The sequence below is a fragment of the Phocoena phocoena genome, chromosome 6 (genome assembly GCF_963924675.1).
Source record: "Phocoena phocoena chromosome 6, mPhoPho1.1, whole genome shotgun sequence".
NCBI lineage: Eukaryota > Metazoa > Chordata > Mammalia > Artiodactyla > Phocoenidae > Phocoena > Phocoena phocoena.
The window spans coordinates 23,992,005-24,011,149 of NC_089224.1; the positions used below are offsets into that span (position 1 = coordinate 23,992,005).

General features: G+C 49.5%; 2 protein-coding genes across 3 annotated transcripts in view; both read left to right on the forward strand.

Annotated features, from left to right (window-relative positions):
- The first annotated feature begins 1,203 nt into the window (after positions 1-1,203).
- Positions 1,204-8,877, forward strand: CDK20 (cyclin dependent kinase 20). 2 transcript variants are annotated; one of them, XM_065878828.1, is made up of 8 exons: positions 1,204-1,521; positions 1,884-1,997; positions 4,125-4,313; positions 4,563-4,684; positions 4,875-4,937; positions 5,673-5,796; positions 6,242-6,397; positions 7,886-8,877. In XM_065878828.1, the coding sequence occupies exons 1-8, from the start codon at positions 1,447-1,449 to the stop codon at positions 8,081-8,083; spliced, it is 1,041 nt and encodes a 346-aa protein (XP_065734900.1). In that variant the 5' UTR covers positions 1,204-1,446; the 3' UTR covers positions 8,084-8,877. The 2 variants fall into 2 exon arrangements, with proteins under 2 accessions (XP_065734900.1, XP_065734902.1); XM_065878830.1 differs by lacking the exon at positions 4,875-4,937 and having other exon boundaries at positions 1,447-1,521; positions 7,886-8,083.
- Positions 8,878-11,740: 2,863 nt separating this feature from the next.
- FBXW12 (F-box and WD repeat domain containing 12) overlaps positions 11,741-19,145 on the forward strand; it is a 35,157-nt gene continuing 27,752 nt past the window's right edge. Inside the window, 2 exon segments of the mRNA XM_065879862.1 lie at positions 11,741-11,839; positions 14,408-14,445. Of these exon segments, the coding sequence (XP_065735934.1) occupies positions 11,741-11,839; positions 14,408-14,445 (137 nt within the window).

Consider the following 19,145-nt stretch of genomic DNA (forward strand, 5'->3'; position numbering starts at 1 on the left):
CCTGCCTTAACTAAACAAACTGTTTCTCTGTGTGCTCTCTCACTTGTTGTTGTTGTGCTGTGTCTCTAATAATAAACTTTGTACCTGTTTTTACAGTTTTGCCTCCATGAGAAATGCATTTTTCACAGGGGGCAAGAGCCAAGGGGTGTGGTTGCTAGGATTCCTGGTTTTCATCCAGTCTACCCAGGTTCAATTCCTGGGCAGGGAATTAAGATCTTGCTTCACGCCACTACTCATTGCTGCCTCTTCAAGATTAAATGGACTGTTAGATCTGAGATCTTTAGCTATCCCAAAGATGGAAAATTGTAGATTATTTTACATTTATCTCATTGTGTATGAGATTGAGCACCTTTTCAGAAGTTTAAAAAGCTAACTGTGGGCTTCCCTGGTGGTGCAGTGGTTGAGAGTCCGCCTGCCCATGTAGGGGACACGGGTTCGTGCTCCGGTCCGGGAAGATCCCACATGCCACGGAGCGGTTGGGCCTGTGAGCCATGGTCGCTGAGCCTGCGCGTCCGGAGCCTGTGCTCTGCAATGGGAGAGGCAACAACAGTGAGAGGCCCGCGTACCGCAAAAAAAAAAAAAAAGCTAATTGTGTTTTTTGTCAACATCCTTTCATGGCATGAACTTCTTAAAAATCACTCTGGCTGCAAATTCCTCCAAATGTTTCCTCATGAGAAGCCCTTAGACATGGACTTTCCGGGTCAGAGTTTGTACTTTTTAAACGTTGTCTTTACATGTTGCCAACTGACGCTCCCTCCACAATGCAGACCCGAACCCGTCTCGCTTCAATCATCATTGGCTTTGGGGCTCATAGGTGGAAATGGCACCTGTAGGTTCTCACAGGTGGAAACTTGCACCTCTAGGTATGGGGGCGAGGGTACCCTGGCCTGCCCGAGGAGGCGACCCCACCCCGTCACCTTTTGGCCGCGACCTCGGCGCCGTGGTCCCGCTCCCGGCTGTTCGGCCCCGCCCCGTGCCCCGCTCGCCCAGCTGATTGCCCCGCCCGCCTCGCTGAGTGCCCCGCCTCCACCCCGGAGAGTGGCTCCACCCTCCCGCCTAGGTAGCCCGCTTCCAAGGCTGTTCCGCCTTGCTCCCAGGCTGCATGCCCCCGCCCCTCTGCGTAACCTGGCGTCACTCGTCACGTGACGTCCGGCAGTGCCGTGAGGGGTCGGCGGTGGGTGTCGCTCCCGCTGGCACGGTCTGCGCACGGGTGATTTCCGCCGAATGAAGCTCACTGAGGCGTGATGGCGAGGGCCTAGGGGAAGGCGCAGACAGGCCCGGACGCCGCCTGTAGCTGCCCTCGGCCTCCCGGCCTCTGCGCTCTTTCCTGCGCCGTTGCTAGGCAGCCGCCTCTGGGCGCGGGAGGCAGGGCGGGCTAATGCGGAAAGGTACGGGTGCCGGGGAGGGGCTGTGATTGCGGAGGGTCCGGGTGTCTGGCAGAGGGCTATGGAGCAGTACTGCATCTTGGGCCGCATTGGGGAGGGCGCGCACGGCATCGTCTTCAAGGCCAAGCACGTGGAGGTGAGCACCCAGCCCTTCCTCCTTCGGTTCCATTGAGATCTACCCATTTTCCCGACCCACGCTTGGGCTCCTGCCTCCCCGCAGCTTTTCGTGGCGTGCTCCCCCCTCTTTTGCTCTCTTGAGTGGAGGGCGTCCATGTTGCGGCCAGCTACCAGCGGTGCTTTCTTCCGGAGAGTGCCCCCTAGGAGCGTGGCGTGGATGTCTCTGAGCTGTTTGCTCAGCGCTGCGCCTGCTAGCCCTGATTTCCCTCCAGCACGGGGTGGGGGGCGCGTCCCACCCCCACGAGGGCCTCAGGCCTCAGCGTCGCATCCCCTTTTCCAGCCGGGGATGGGACTGCAGTGTCTGCGTCTTGTCCCAAACAGACTGGAGAGATCGTTGCCCTCAAGAAGGTGGCCCTGCGGCGGCTGGAGGATGGCATCCCCAGCCAGGCCCTGCGGGAAATCAAGGCCTTGCAGGAGATCGAGGACAGTCAGTATGTGAGTGGGGCTGGTGTTCTGAGGTGCTGGTTCCCGCCCTCCTCCATTCACTCCCACTCTGAGGTCCTGCAGTCACTCTGTTCACTCATTTGCTTCCTCACCCCTCACTCACTCCCTTTCTTCTCCACTTGTTGTTCACCCTTATTCACCCAATTACTTCACTCATTCATTCCCTCTTGTTCACTCACGTATTTCTTGGCGTACTCCTTCGCTCATTCACTAACTAACCCTTTTTTTTCTCAAAACACTTAGTGATTTCTGAAGATAATAATTGCCACCTATTGAGCTCCTGTTATGTTCTGCATGCCAGGTTAACTGCTTTATGTATATTATCCTTCTGAGTTTTGTCCTCTGCTCCGCAAGGCACATTCAGGCTCTCCCTATTTCAGGCCAGGGGAGGAGGCACAGCCACCAGCTTATGGGTGCTCAGCTTGTTCCACTTGTCTGTGGAGGCTTTGGCCCAGGTCTGATCGCAGAATCAGGACGGTTTAACATTGGGGCCTCCCATAGACTCTACCCTCTACTGGCCACTGGCAACACAGAAACCAGCCCCTACCCTGCTCTTGAGAACTGAAGTGTGGTAGGGGAGATGGACAAAGGCTACAGCGCCCATCTGGCGTGGTTTGTGCTGTGACAGGCCTGGGAGGGGCTGTGGGCACACGAAGAGAGACACCTCACACACCCAGTTTCATTCTCTTTGTGGTATTCTTTCTTGTCCATGTCCTGAGTAGAGGATGTGCTTAACTTCCTGGGGAGTGACAAGGGTAGGTCCACCCACCTAAGGGTGGGTGATACTCTGACTTGTTTCTTATTCTCTGGAGATGTCCTTGATATATTGGGTGACACAAGCATGTTATAAAACTGCATGTGTCATCTTGGTTTTGTATGAAAATATTTTGTATATATATATGAATACATGTCTGTGTGTGCCATGTCTCTTGTAAAGTCTGGTGGAATAGACTCCTAAGGTTGACTATAGGTGATAGGGTTTTTCTTTTGCTGTTTTTTTTTCATTATAATTTTGGGTATTATCTGAATGTATTTGTTTGTCCCAATCTGTAAAATGAGTGTCTACTACCCTCAACATCAGAAAAATAGCAATATGGCCATTCTTGTTTTTTGAGGAAAGTAAAAGGGCTTTGCTGACAGCTTGTGTGTGGGAGAGGTGGAGGGCCCATAGGAAGCTGGTGATACTGTCCCATTTCCTGTGCCTCAGCAGTCCTGAAGAGTCTATCTTTAAAACACTCCAGATCTTACCCTGGCCCAGGCCATCCTCACCTCTCATCAGAACAACTACAGCAGGCTCCCCTGCCCCCCCGGCCGCCCCCCCGCCACTGCCTCCACTCCACAGTCAAAAAATGTACATAAAATCATCCACTCCCTGGCTTGAAAAGCTCCAGAGGCTTCTCTTCACTCTGAAAGAACTGTCACCATCTGCTTCCACCCGACTCCAGCCTCTTTTTTCATTCATTCACAACTTCTTAAGTGTCTCTCCCATGATAAGCACTGTCTAGACTCCAGGAGTGCAGAACAGAGGAGCCTCCTTCCTGTTCTTGCCTCTGGGCCTTGTGTTTGCTGTCCCCTGGCCCAGAGCTCCTTCCCAGATGCCTTCTCTTCTTTCTTCATCAGAATCTTCATCAAAATACCCTATATGTTTGTTGTTTGGTCATTTGTCAGTCATTTGTCCCCTGAACTCCTTAAAGTCCTTCAGGACCCACCAGCCCTTGCTGCTGTTCACTACTGTGCAGCCTGCCCTTGTGACCTTGTGGGCCCTCAGGAAGTATATATGACATGTCTCCTGCTCTCCCACTGCTGGGAGTTGTGATCACCTGTGTGTGTGTGTTTCCAGGTGATTTTCCAGTTCGTGGGCTGGATGGGGGACCAGACACTGCCCTAAGTCGCCTTTCTTAGACCTCCTTTTCCCTGAGTGTTTACTGGAGCATTAGAGTAGGGACTTGCCTTCTCCTGGGAGAGGGAAGCAAGAGATCACCAAGCTCCCTGATTCTGAGCTCAGATCTCATGCCACCATCTCTGCCTGCCTGGTCCTCTGTTGGTGCAAGGGCTGAGGGTCCCAGAGAGAGTCTGAGCCATGTGAGACTGGTGGCTGATGGGATGCCCCGCTTGCAGGTGGTACAGCTGAAGGCCGTGTTCCCGCATGGCGCAGGCTTCGTGCTGGCCTTCGAGTTCATGCTGTCAGATCTGGCTGAGGTGGTGCGCCACGCCCAGAGGCCGCTGGCCCAGGCGCAGGTCAAGAGCTACCTGCAGATGCTGCTCAAGGGGGTCGCCTTCTGCCATGCCAACAACATTGTGCATCGAGTCAGTTCCAGCATGGGCTGGGGTGGGACCTGGGGTGGTGGTGGCTGGGCTGTGGGTAGGCCAGCCCTTGATGAAGGGCATGGTTAGAAAAGGGACAGAGGGGGCAGGGCCTATGGGTAGGAGGCCAGGGCTGGGGCCCTGGAGGAGGTCTGGTCTTGTGCTGACCTGGGTGCCCAGCCTGCCAAGCCCTCCTATCCCGAGGTCCTGTGGGGGCTCTGGAGGAACTGATGCCTCTTTTGGTGCTCTCAGGACCTGAAACCAGCCAACCTGCTTATCAGTGCCTCGGGCCAGCTCAAGATAGCGGACTTTGGCCTTGCCCGGGTCTTTTCCCCAGATGGCAGCCGTCTCTACACACACCAGGTGGCCACCAGGTAGGGAGGACCAGTTCCCAAGCAGGACCTAGCAATAGACAGGCCCCAACCCTCCTGCTAGGAAGAGGTGCTTCTTAACCCTCTGTCCAAACAGTGCTCTTGGGGCTGGTGTGGGGGCCAGGATGACCTTCCAAGGCAGCTTCCTGACAGACCGGTGACCTGGCTGTGACCACCTGCCCTCCTCTCACAGGTGGTACCGAGCCCCTGAGCTCCTGTATGGTGCCCGCCAGTATGATCAGGGTGTCGACCTGTGGTGAGACTCCTATGGGCTGGGCAAGGGGAAATGTGGGTCGTTGGGTCACCTTTTCCTCCTGGGCATTGAGGTCTCTAAGCCATTTGGGGGTTTTCCTGCCGTGAGCTCTAGGTTGCCATGGGGGTGTCTCCCCTGGTTAGAGTATCTCTGAGGAGTTTGGGATCAGTGTTCCTCCCCTTGACAGTTTTGAGCTGGGAGGGGTCAAGTGGGATCAGAGTGGTTGTCCCAGTAGGAAGCTTCTGGGCTGAGGTCGGGGAGGTGGTCTGAGGCATGGGGCATCTAAGCTGCTATGCAGGGGGTGATATCCCAGGTTGCAATATTCCTGAGCTATCTAGAGGCCTGGGTCCCTGGATATGAAGGCCCTGAACCTTTATTTGGGGTAGGATGGTTTGTATATGCCTAAGAGTTTGAGATTTGGGGGCCGTTTTGGAGTCTGCCCCAGAATGGGAGGAGGTGGCAGTGTGTCCCAGAATGTGAGGCTCTGAGAAGTCTCAGAACTGTTGAGGGGTTGATGTGTGTTCCAGAGTTGAGGCCTGAGAGCTGTTTAGAGAGGGGGATATGCTCTGTGTTCTAGACTTGAAGTCTTTGACTGTTTGGGGATCTGTATCCTTAGCTATGAAGCCTGAAGTCTACTTTGTGGGTATCTTGACCGCAGTGTGAGGTGTGGGTGCTGGTGTGGGGAGATCTGTTTCCATGGTGTGAGATCTCTGAGTTGTTTGGGTTCTGTATCTGCAGGGCTGTGGGCTGCATCCTGGGGGAGCTGTTGAACGGGTCCCCCCTTTTCCCAGGGGAGAATGACATTGAACAGCTTTGCTGTGTGCTTCGAATCTTGGGCACCCCCAGTCCTCAAGTCTGGCCGGTTTGCAGGGGCCTACAATGGGGAGGGGTGGGGGCGGGTGGCTTCTATTACCCCAGTAGCTAGTGACTCCCCTGACCCGCACCTTCTCTCTCGTGGCCCCATGCCTCCCTGACTTCCCGGACCTCGGTCCTGGCCCAGCGTGGGATCTCCTCCACCCCTGCCCTGCTGGAGGTGGGAGGGCCAGGGCCCAAGCCCTATCCCTTCCCACCCGTCCCCAGCACACACGCATTCAGACCGAGCAGGGCATGGAGCAGGCGCCTGAGATGTGGAGGAAGGACTGAAGGACTGAGTGAGCACGTGATGTCATGAGTGACATGTGAGCAGGGGTGCATGGATGGGGGAGTGATGAGTGAATGGGAGCAGGTTGGTGACAGGGAGCGAGAACTGACACCTAAGGGGGCTGGCGGTGTGGGTGCCGGCCCTGATGGACCCCCTTCTCCTCCAGGAGATCAAGGACCTGCCTGACTACAACAAGATCTCCTTCAAGGAGCAGGCTCCCATGCCCCTGGAGGAGGTACTGCCCGATGCCTCTCCCCAGGCCTTGGACCTGCTGGGGCATTTCCTCCTCTACCCTCCACGCCAGCGCATTGCAGCCTCCCAGGTAGGGTGACACCCGTTGCCCTGACCCTCCTCGTCTGTGCCCTTTTGACCCAGCAGGTTGAGATTCTCAGAACCTGTGATGGGCTGGGACCAGAACCCCTGGAGCCAGGGGTAGGAGGGTGCAGGGCAGGTGTGCCTCTCCTGAGTGGATCCTAGAGGGGACCCTAGAGGGCAGGTGGCCAGGGGTGGCCCATTAGAAGGGCATGCACACCTCGCAGAAGAACGAGTCTCAGGTTATTGGTGACTCGCTTCTTCATCCCTTCATTCCTTCAACAAGAATTTACTAGCATGTGGCACGTGCTGAGCATTGTCCTGGACCCTGATCCAGAGTGAACAGACATGACTTGTGCCTGTGGGGTCTCCACCCTGTGGTGAGGCAGGGCTGTCAGTCTGTGGGAGCCGAGGGGAGGGTTGTTGGGACTGACTTTGGGGTCATGCAAGGCTTCCTGGAGAAGGGCAGGTTTAAGCATGGGGAGTTGTTTTTGCAAGAGAAATGATGAGCAGAAGCCTGGAGAGGAGGACCCAGGAGGGGTGGGTTGTGGCTGGAAGGCAGGGGAGGAGGGGAGGACCATGGGCTGATGGCTGATGGTGTGAGGGCCTCTGTCGGGTGTACCTGGCCATCTGGCCTCATGGCAGCCTCCCCTCCCTGCCCTTGGCACTAGCAGCGTGTGTTTACACATGGCCCTGGCGAGTTCCCATGTCAGCAGCACCTTCAGAGTGTACTGAGGCCAACTGACCACCTCTCAGCCCCCTGCTGCTGCCTCCAATCTAAGCACCACCACCCCCCCACCAATCGCCTTCCAGAATATGCTTCTCCTGCCCATTTAGTCTCTCCTCCACGTGGCAGAGGGACCTTGTCCAGGTAGGCTGTCGTATCCTCACCTGCAGGGCCCTCCTGGGGATCCCCTCAGAGGAGAAGCCAGGTCCTAGTGGCCCACAGGCATCACACATTTGGGGCCATGACCTCTGTGACTCTGCCAGCTCCCATTCCCCTTGCTCACTCCCCTCGGGCCCCAGGGATCACCCATGTTCTGGGGGTCTGTGCATTTCTGTCCCTAGGCCTCACTCATTCACCTTTCAGGTCTCTGCTTGAACGCCACCTCCCAAGGGCCTCCCCTCACCATTCTTCAGGCCTGCAGCCCCTCCAGTATTCCTCATCCCCACCTCATACTTTTCTCTTTCCCACAGCACTGATCATTTGATGCACTGTTTGTCTTACTTCTTTATCGTGTTTATTACCCCCACCCCTCACTTTGTGGAAAACTTGCAGGCAGAGCTCTTTGTTCTGTTTACCGCTGCATCTCCTGTGTCTGGAGCAGTGCTCAAACAGTGAGCACTCCGAGGTGTTGGAGTCACCTGAACGATGAGCAGATGAAGGAAAAATACTCTTCAGGGCAATATTCACATCTCCTCCTCGGCGGGAAGTGGCTGAAGCTGGGACGGGGAGGTGACCAGTTTCCTTTTGCTGCCCCTTGCTTGCTACCCTCAGGCCCTCCTGCACCAGTACTTCTTCACAGCTCCCCTGCCTGCCCACCCCTCGGAGCTGCCGATTCCTCAGCGCCCAGGGGGACCTGCCCTCAAGGCCCCCCCAGGACCCCCCCACATCCATGACTTCCACGTGGACCGGCCTCTCGAGGAGTCGCTGTTGAACCCAGAGTTGATTCGGCCCTTCATCCTGGAGGGCTGAGACGTTGGGCCAGACCCCACCGGTGTGTCCCCCCCTTCCCTCCCCAGGACAAGCCAGGCCTCTTGTTCTTCTGCTCCGGCCTGATTCGACCACAGTGGTCCTGCTCCTGGCCAGGCCATCCAGCCTCAGCAGAGGGGACCCTCAGCCTGTGCTGTCGGCCTCCCATCTGTGTGCTGGTAACAGATCCATCAGAAGGAGGCAGTGAGTTCCGCTGTCATGCCTGCCATGGGGCTGGTTCTCTAGTTGCTGCCTTCCTGGTCAGGGTCAGTCCTGGTAGAGCCATTTGGGGGAGCACTGAGTTTAGGATGTCCTCATGTTGGAAATCCAAGTGGGAAGGAAAGTTTGGGTTGATTTTGTTCTCAGAGACATTAAACACTAGTTCACTTTTGAGATTTATTATAAAACCCCCCGGTAGTTCTACGTGATGTATGCCCCTCTTCCTTTCCAGTTGAGGGAAGTGGCTAAGGTAGCATCATCCCCTGGCCCTTGCTTTCTGTGGTCAATGGGAAAGTGGCCCCATTCGTGGCTACTTTACTCTTGGGGGATTGCTAGGTGCTTCATGTGACAGAGCTCCCTTTTGGAGGTGAGTTGGCAGAAATCAGGACCCAGGAATGGCTCAAGTTGGGGACCCAATAAGTGACCCTCCACACCTTAAGCTGGTTTACCAACATCACCCTCAGGATACGGGTGAGCCTGGACCACATGGGCCTCCTCTTTACTCAGAGATACTGGGCAAATAAGAAGACAGACATTCCTGGAACTCATTTGTTAATTCAGTAAATCCCAATACAATCTGAACTGGCTCTTGTTTTTCTTATTAAATAATTTGGTAAGCCAATTCTAAAATATATGTGGAAATGAAAGGGTTAAGAGGAGGCAGAAGCAGAAGAAAAGGCAAAAAAAAAAAAATGATGAAAGGACTTACCCTATCAGATACCAAGACTATCATAGGGCTGTAATAAATAAGCAATGTGGTATTGGTTCACAGATAGATAAAAACAGATAAATCAGAGAAACTTATTCTTAGCAATCTTTTATTCTTAAAATATTCATTTTGTGCTCATGTGGATAGAATTCTATAAGCACTGCAGTCACAGAGGTGACTAACAGTGCCACAGTCACTGCCCTCCAAGCTCTTAGAGGGCAAAGCACAGTAAACTCCAGTTGCTTTCAGGGAAGAGTCTGAGTGTCTCATATGTCTTTAGAGGTGTTTTAAGGATCTGGCCTCTGCCTGTTTGTCCAGCCACATCTGTAGATTCTAAGCTTCAGTCTAGCTCAGTTTCTGGTGTCTCTTACCTCCGTATGAATGCAAGTCCGTACCCAAACCCTGACCACTGACCCTCAGCCAGTTCCACTCACAAAGACTAAAGCTTACTCCACCCTGACATTGACCCTCACCTTGACCATAGCTAAACCTTACACTTAACCTGACCCTATCACCCTGACCCTGACATAGACTCTCACCCTTAATTCTTTGCCAGCCCCTTCCCCACCCATGCCTGGCTTTGATCTTGGCATTGACTCTGACCCTCACCCAAACTCTGACCCAGTTTGACTTAGAACTAAACCTTGTCCATGAACTTGGCTCTCATCTTCACCTTAACCCCGAGTCTCTAATTGACATTCCTCTTACCTTGATGCTCATTATGATCCTGATGGTTAACATGTCCCTCACACTTGCCCTGAACTTGACTTATCTTTGACAATGACAGCTTCTCTCACACTGATTGTGAATACTGTGATAAATGAGATACTCACCACCTTCAATCTGATTCTGACCCTCAACTTCACTCTGCCCCTAGACTGAATCCTCACCTTGACAAGGACCATCATACTGACCCACCCCGTCCTTGAACTTGTGCCTTGATGCTGAACTACACTGTACACTCAACCTGAAACTAGTCTGCACCCCAAGCCTGACCATGATCCTGATCCTGACACTCATCTTGACCTAGACCTCCATTTCACCCTGACCTGGGTCCTCATCCTAATGCTGAGCCTCACACAGAACATGGACTCACACTTGGCTGTCACTGTTGACACCCTAATCCCATCATGACCTTGAACCTGATCTAGACCCTGACCCTGAAATTGAACTTCACACTGACTCTGACTTTCATTATTATGATGGCTCATCCTCAGCCTGATCGTCACCTTCATCTTGACCCAGCCTCACTTTGAAACTTAACCTTGAACTTGATTTTGACTATAAACCAAACTCTGACCCTCTGTGGTAAGCAGAATAATGTGCCCCCCGCCAAAGATGCCCATGTCCTAACCTGTGAATACATTGCCTTACACACAAAAGGGACTTTGCAAATGTGATTTAAGGGTACAGACTTTGAGATGGAAAGAGTATCCTGGATTATGCAGATTGGGCCAATGTAATGGGGTTGGGGGGAGGGAGAGTTGGAGGAGGAGGACTTAATTCCTTCCAGCAGCAATAGAAAAGGAACCCACCTTGACTTTTAATTGACCTTGACCTTCACAATGAACATCATGCTCATCCTGACCCTGACATTACCTCACATTGATCTTGACCCTGAACTTGACACTGACTCTAATCCTGAACATCAACCTCACCCTCACCTTGACCCTGAATCCTACACGGAACTGGACATCCACTGTCAACTTGAATCCAGCTTTCAATCTTACTTTCACCCTGACAATAACCATCATCCTAATCCTGACATTCATCCTCTCACTGATCCTCTCTAATGGAGCCTCAACCTGATCCTAACCTTGGCTCTCACACTGATCTTGAACCGAACCCTGGATCTAAAATTTCCCTTATAGTGACCTTGTCCTTGAACCTGATTCTGACACCATGACCCTGACCATTCTCTTATCTTGATCCTTAACCTGACATAGAATTTTACCTTGAATTGGACACTCACCCTCACTCTGATTCTGATCTTAATCACTCTGTCCCTGATCTTACCCTCATCCTGACTGTGACTCTGGCTGCTGTGACATTGAGCTTGATCGTGACCTTCACCCTTACACTAACTCTGATCTGATCTTGGCCAGGGCCACGACCAAAACCAGGGTCGGGGCTAAGGCTAGGTAGGGTGAGAGCCTGGGCAGGAGCCATGATGAGGGAGGTATCAGGTTAGGGCCAGGGCTTGGGCAAGGGCCAATGCCAGTGTAAGACGGAGGCTGAGGGTCATTCTGAATGTGATTGTGAAGGCCAGGGTCGGGGCTAGGGCAAAGCTCAGGATGAAGGTGTGTACTAGGGTGAGTCAGGGTCAGGTGAGGGTAGGAACAGGAGTATGGTAGATGTCAGATGCTAATGAAGTCAAGGGTGATGATTAGGGCGAGGTTGAGGAAGAGGATCAAGGTCTGGATAAGGGCCGCCACCAGGGCAAGGGCTCGGAAGGTGCTGGGTTCAGGGGCACCACGAGGTCCCGCATGAGGGTCAGGGCGAAGGTCAGAACGAGGATGAATGTCAGTATAAGGGGGTGGGCAAGGGTCTCAGATGTCAGGACAAGGGCAGAAGCCAGTCTGAGGCCAAGTAGAAGTGGGGCTGGTGAGCGGATTAATAGAAGTGGGTGTTCCGAAAGGAAGCGCGGAGGCTGGGCGAGGATTAAGCGAGCGGGCGGGGCTCGGGCTGCGGGGGCGCAAGCGCAGCAAAGGCGTAGCCCGACCCAGGCAGCCATGGGGGCGGGCGCTGTGGAGCCGCAGATGGCTTTGCACGAGCTGCTGCATGTGTTTTTGGAGGCCCGGGACATGCTCTGCGTCGCCCAGGTGGACAGGGTAGCGCGTCCTGTCCCAGGCGGGAGGCAGGGCTGGGCTCGTGGACACTGGCGTGTCCACGGTCGGTCCATCCCCTCGGAGCCTCAGTTTCCCAAATCTGGGAGGGGGCGTCGGACGGCCCTGAATCCGCGATCTGCAGAGGGCGCTTTTGGCCCCCGGGGTGGCGACCTCGGCGACCTATGAAGGGGTCTCTCTGAAAGCCTCTTATCCCTCCGTCCCTCCGTCCCTCCGTCTGTCGGTGTGTCCAGAGCTCCTGCGCGGTTGGCTTGCACTGGGCACCTGTGAACAGGGTTCACCCCTAAGATTGGCCTAGGGATCCCCACCTCTTCTGGAATATTCTGGAATTTCCCTTCTGAGGCCTGCCTGGAAAGCCGTGCTCTCCCCGTGAGTGGCACCTCCTCCTGCGGGCTCCGCCTGTCCCTTCCCAGCCAGTCGAACTGTACTGGCTGTGCGCCCTAAGTGCCTGTTTAGTGCATTAGTCTGATCAGCGCTTCTGCCCCTGTGGTGTTCCGAGCTCTTCCTCCTCTGTGCTCTTACGCAGCACAACTGTAACTAAATGATCACATACTGTACTTGTTAAATGTTTGCTTCCCCCCCACCCCCGACCCCCGCTAGACTCATTCTTTTGTCTCTTGCATCGCTGTGTGTATAACCACTGTATGATCACTGTGTGTATACACTCAGCGTATGGCTTGATATTTCGTGTACTCTAAGTAAATGTTTGTTGAGTAAATGAATTTCTTTACTTTTAAAATACATTATTATATCATTTTACAAAAAGATTAATAAACAGACCCTTACCTGAATTGTGTAATTATAACTTAAATGTATCAAGTAAAATACTGCGTTGTTATCCCCATTTTTACCAATAGGGAAAGTGAGTATCGTGCCGTGAGTGCATTGGCTGAGGTCACCCAGGTTGTCTCCCAGCAGATTTTGAAAGGGAGGTGCCGTTTACCCTTTGATAGCAGCAACTTCTCCAGGTTCTGGTTTCCCTGTTAGGTAAAATGAGGTCAATAAACCCTGCCTCACAGTGTCATCATGAAGATCAGCATCTAACAGAGGCATTCTCCAAGGTGGGTAATACCCATTTTGCAGGCTATATTACATACTATAATTTTATGTTAGGGAAGTAAGAACATCTCAATTGGGTTTTGAACCGGGAACTATAGAAAAACAGAATGCGGAAATCTTCTTACTTGGTTTGATTATTGCAAAATATCAACTTTACATTCCTACTAGCCAAAAAGATTTCTTAAGGACTGAGAAACTTTGATTTTGGGTGAGTGAGGACTGTGGAAGTAGGAACCTGGGCTCAGATAGGATGGTTGTTATTTCTGCCAGGGCCTGGAAAGCCACGCATCTGGATGGGACCCTCAGTAGGTCTGGGCCACAGAAAGCTCCAGAGTGGTTTCTACTGAAGCTGTATAGGCTCCAGAATCCAGGGTGGCCCAGCTGGAGAGGCCAAGAAGTTCCAGGATGCAGGTGTGGGCCTGAGGGAGGGGGAGGCAGGGTACTCTGATCCCTTCCCAGGGCCACCTGAATCTCTTCCAGATACTTCTGCAGAGAGCAGTTTGTGGGAATAGGGCCTGTGTGCCCTCCCCAGGTAGCAGTTCTGTTCCTTCACCATCTCTGGGACATCCCTTTAGCCAGAGCCTTAATTTACTCCATTGCAGCAGCCTTCTTATGGGTCCTGCTGCTCTGCCCTCGTTTCCAGTTCTTCCTTCTCGCTCTTTTTTTTTTTTTTAATTGGCCCTACCACGTGGCTTACAGGATCTTACTTCCCCAACCAGGGATCCAACCCATGCCCCTTACAGTGGAAGTTCAGAGTCTTTTTTTAAAAAAAATATTTATTTCTTTATTTTGCTGCATCGGGTCTTATTTGCAGCACACAGGATCTTTGTTGTGGCACGTGGGATCTTCCGTTGCGGTGCACGGGCTGTCTAGTTGTGGCACACAGGCTCTAGAGCACTCATGGGCTTAGTTGCCCCAGCATGTGGGATCTTAGTTCCCCGACCAGGTATCCAACCCATGCCCCCTGCATTGGAAGGCGGATTCTTAACCATTGGACCACCAGGGAAGTCTCCAAATCCTTCCTTCTCATAGCAGCCTAAAACACAGTTTGACTTGCCACTTTTCCATTCACAGTTCTCACTGTTTTTGCCCTTCTGACTTCCAAGAGTTGGTCTAAGCCTGTCTCCAGCTCCTTTCTCTATGTTCTGATTAAGGCAACCTACTCATCATCTTTTTCATACTTCTGAATCTTTGCCCAAGTGGATCTTTCTCTCCCTGAAATACTTCAGCCGTTTTCTTAGAGGATAACTGCTCATCCTTCAGGAGTTGATCAGTAATTACTTCTGAACCCCTTGGCTCCAACTGAGTTGGTCATTCTCTCCTTTGTCATTCATTATTTGGTGTGTTTTATTTGATTGTCTGAATTTGTCTCTAACTCCCCACGGTGAGTGTTCTTGAGTGCAAGCACTGGGTCTCATTTAGCTCTCTGTCCCCTCCACAGGGCCTGGCAGGCTAGGCACTAATTGCATGTTGACTGACCAGATACTCTTCTAGGTCTGGAATGAGGCTTCAAGGACCAAGGAACTGTGGAGGTGAGTGGAGGAAGAGCCAGGCCTGCTCAGGAGAGTATCCCTCAAAGGAGAGAGGGGTGTACTTTTCAGCACTCGCTGCGTTTCTGCTAAGTAGACAAGAAGGGACAATCCACAGCCCTTACCAGCAGGAAACTCCTCCCTAGTTGGGGATGTGAGACTTTTTTTATAGTGTATTGAAATATAAGCAATTTTGTTAATCAAGTGGAGGTTGATGTAGGTGGGGGTGCCAAACTCAGGGGCAGAAATGTACAGCAACTTGAATGCAGCTGGCTGATAGAAAAATCAATAGACAAATGAACCACTTTTATTTGATTTCAACTTTGGTGTAACAACATAGTTATATAAGCGTGTTTGATATTAGAACTTAAATAAAATTCAAAAAATTAAAAGTAGATAATAAAAAATATTTTAATAATTAAATTATTAAATTTTTCTTTTCTGTTCATTCCTCCTTTGGAAACTGACATCTTTTCTTTTGTCCCAAGGGGTAAGTGTCAGATCTTCTGCCTCTTGTAGTATATAGGAGAGACTATATAGCCTTGATATCAACTAGGAGCTACATTTAGTTTTAGTCTTTCCTTATGGAAAACAACTGTTCACATGAAGTTTCCTCCAAACATGGAGGGAATCTTTGCTTGATGGTTTTTATTTTTATAATAACTGTGAATTGATAAATTTGAGAATTGTGGAATGCCAATCTTGCCATATTTAGTTTTCAGTATCATACAGCACTGTTCTCTTTGTTGCTTTTTATTCATTTTTTTTATTGCTAATCATACTAATTAGAAAAATGATGTTAATCTCTAGTCAATTTTAAAGTAAGGGAACTTTTACTGGATTTCAGTCTTTATCTCTACAATTTGGGGAATGTACTCTACATAGAACATTCAATTCTGGAAATTGATTTCTCTGTAGATAAGTGGACAAGAGAATGTCTTGCCAAATGTGATTCTCAAAGACACTGTGTCACTAGAAATAAATGAGTTGACTCATAGATTGGTGTAACTATTTGTGGAAGCCCTTGGAGGGCAATTCTCACAGTTGAAATGGGTAGGATGCCAACCCTAAACCCTAGTCTTTGTTCTCATCTTTACTGATAAGCTGGGGTAGGAATTTCCCTTTGAGTAACATAAGTAATATATTTCTTTCAGCAGTTCATAAAATCTCTTGAGCAGCTTATCACCTAACCCCCACATGTATGCATGTGTTACCATATTGTGTGTACCTCCAGGTTCCTCAAGCAGATTCTTCAGCTGTCTGCAAGCCAAGTCATGAATGGGTTTTCGGTTCATTACTATTTTATAGTTTTTGGTGCTAAACTCTTTTTAGCCTACAGTCATTCTTTGGTATGGTATCCTTGATCTATGTTTATATAAAAAACACTGGGTTTATGTTTCTGGAACTGGGACAACTGCAACAGCATTCCAGGAGCATCGTCACATGCACGTGTCATTTCTAATGTTGTATCTGTCATGGGTACTAGGCCCCAAAACTCTCCAGGCCCATAGAAACTCTTACGGACACAGTAATGAACATGGTTAACCGGTCATATGTTTTTAATATGTACTCTATAATTCTAATTTAAAACACTGCAAGTTACTTCTTTAAAATGCTTCATGACCTTTTAAATTCTGCCATCTCTTTAACACACCATGCGTTAGATTTTTGGTTAAAAGTAAAATTGCAAATATTTGCTTTTGTTTAAGCAAAAAAAAAAAAATATATATATATATATTTTGTTTGTGTACAGTAGATTGTTTTGCTGTTAATTGCTTTCTGAAAGGTTTTGGTGCCATGGTGTTTTTTCACTTGATACATCCTTGTATTTCAGAGGCTTATCTCATACTTTACTCATGTGCACACTTCAGCCTTGTTGACAGTCTGCCCTTTTTTTGGTCAAATCACTTGGTTTTATTTCTTCTGAATATTGGTTATGGTTCCTACTTATGGTTTGATGTATAATGGCCTTAAATATGTAGAAATAGATTTCACTTCCACAAAGAAATGTTATCCCCCCTTTTTCTTAAACCATATTATCTTCTTAGTCTAGCTTTTATTTTCACACTGTTTAGGTTGAGATATGGGTACAAGAAATTTCCCTTTCTGTTTATTTCAACTAAAAGAAAGTCAACAACGTAAGAATGATGATGTGAGGCAGCTGATACTCAGCCTCTTAGTCCAAGAGATAAAAGGGATGGTGAAGGCCATGGTGGAGCTGAAAGCTCATTCTTTTATTTTTTTGGCTGTGCCATGCGGCTTGCAGGATCCTAGCTCCCCAACCAGGGATCGAACCCAGGCCCTCATCAGTGAAAGCACAGAGTCCTAACCACTGGACCACCAGGGAATTCCCTGAAAGCTCATTCTTGTCTGAGGAGTACCGTTCTGTGTGGCCCCAGATAAATTTTTCCAGGTGAGAATTTGATTTCAGTATAGCTAGAGATCTTCTTCTTTTACCTAATTTGTATGTGAAATCTCTTGATTTTTAAGTATTGACAGCTAGTTCAAGTAGGCCAATCCTATGCAGGCCAGACAAGGTAATCTGGATGCCCATTCTGCCTGCAGGCTGTGAGTATGCTACTTCTGGTAGAAGGAACAGGGTTTCAGTGAGGACAGGAAAACCCATATCCGACATAAGCACTGGATCCTTCCCAGTGTGTTAGAGGTCACTAGTGCCTAGTACAGAGCCTGACACATAGGTGCTCAGTGAGTGTACAGGCTTTGAATGGAGAGAAACTCTTTGCATTGTACTTATTAAGACCATGGGCTGTGAGCTACTTATTTCCCACCCAGCCTCATTTTTCTCCTCTGTGAGATATGACTGGAGTCCTCTGATGCTGTATCAACTCTGGTGACTGTAAATTTTGAAAGCCTGTGTCCACGGGGCCTCCTTAATCCTCTCCCAGATGTTCACTCTCCTTGTGTTTTACTTCCATGGCACTAATAGGCTGCCCCTTCTGAAACTTAGCATTTCTCTCCGGAATTTTAGTTTTACTTATCCTCCTAACCACCAGCTGAGAGTACTCGTAGGGCAAGGGCCATGTCTCACTCACTTTGGGGTCCACAGACTAGGTGGGGATTCAGTATTCTCCATAGTGTGGATGAGCTAATGTTTTATCTTCAACAGCCTTATAAGCGAGTTGCTATCATAGAATTGTCAGTAGTTATTGATACATACAAGTTAAGGATGCAGACTCTTGGAAAATGGTGGATTAATGACTTCTGAAAATTTTCTGTTCCATAAAAGCAATGAGAAAACTGGCATAAATTGTCAAAATCAACTTTTACAGAACTCTGGAAATTAACCAGAGACTTACAGTAGTCTGGGAAGTGTTTATTCAAGAAAAAAATGGCTTATTCTCAGTAAGAGCAGCAAGTGTTCACTTGCTCTGTTCCCATAACAACCTTCCAGCTTTGTGTTAGCCTTGAATACCAACAGTTCACAATCACAGTGAAACCAGGAGCTGCAGTCACTGGAAGGGTAAGAATGGGATTAGAGATTCTTCAAAGCCTTATTCCCAGAGAATTGTCATTGTTCAACCTGTCTGGTGTTTCCTGGAAGAGCTCACATGTAAGCTGTCTTTATTTTACCTTGCTTGAAGTTCACCCAATGTGAAAAACCTTTACCTTGGGGCATCTGTCAAGACAACTAAAGAGAATTGATTAACTTTTTTTTTTTTTTTTTTGCGGTACACAGGCCTTTCACTGTTGTGGCCCCTCCCGTTGTGGAGCACAGGCTCCGGACACGCAGGCTCAGCAGCCATGGCTCACAGGCCCAGCTGCTCCGCAGCATGTGGGATCTTCCCGGACCGGGGCATGAACCCATGTCCCCTGCATTGGCAGGCAGACTCTCAACCACTGCACCACCAGGGAAGCCCTGATTAACTTTTTAATTAGTCTTTAATCAGAGTTGATGAATGATAGTTAAGGAAACAATAGGCCAACCAAAGAGTTTAAAAGGAAAACTGGGAATGTGATGTCCTTAGGGGTTTTGGAAAGCTCCAACACATTCCTAGGAATCTAGAAGGCCAAGTGCTTATGCAGGGCTGTGTGCTAACTCAGGGAAGATATAAAAGGGCTCTAAACTTTTACCTCTGGTTAACCTTGAGGTTCCGTGGAAGCAGGAAGTGAAGACTAAGACAGAGAAGTCAACTGCCTGGCTGAGTGTTGAACACATGCCCCAACCTGCACATAGAGCATTTGGCAATGACTAGGAAATTTAGTGGTTCCAGAAATTTAGGAAATCTCTGTTCTCTCATTACTGCACATTAATTTAACTGAACAGAGACATAAGTGGCCCTACATAACAAAGAATACAGACTTTCAGAGTTCAGAAACTTTTTAGAGTTACTCCACTAAACAAACAAAAAATAATAACAGCTATAATAAAACAGGGGTGGGGTAGAATCAGATTTCCAGAGTTCTACATTATGTTATTTAAAATGTTCAGTTTTCAACAGAAGTTATAAGTCATGCAAAGATACAAAGTGTGGCTAATATGCAGGAAACAAAGCAAACAATAGAGACTGTCCCCAAGGAAGCCCAGGCATCAGACTTACTAGACAAAGACTTTAAATCAACTATTTCAGTATGTGCAAAGAACTAGAGGAAACCATGTGAAAAGAATTAAAGGGAAGTATGAGAACAGTGTCTCATTAATAGAGAATATTAATAAAGAGAAATTATAAAAACTAACTAAACAG

What these genes read in the sequence shown, in the direction of transcription:
- CDK20 (XM_065878828.1), top strand. Translation starts at nt 1,447, where the DNA reads ATGGAGCAGTACTGCATCTTGGGCCGCATTGGGGAGGGCGCGCACGGC. An exon ending in ACACACCAGGTGGCCACCAG is followed by an intron (nt 4,685 to 4,874) that starts GTAGGGAGGACC and finishes CTCCTCTCACAG; the next exon opens with GTGGTACCGAGCCCCTGAGC. An exon ending in AGCGCATTGCAGCCTCCCAG is followed by an intron (nt 6,398 to 7,885) that starts GTAGGGTGACAC and finishes TGCTACCCTCAG; the next exon opens with GCCCTCCTGCACCAGTACTT.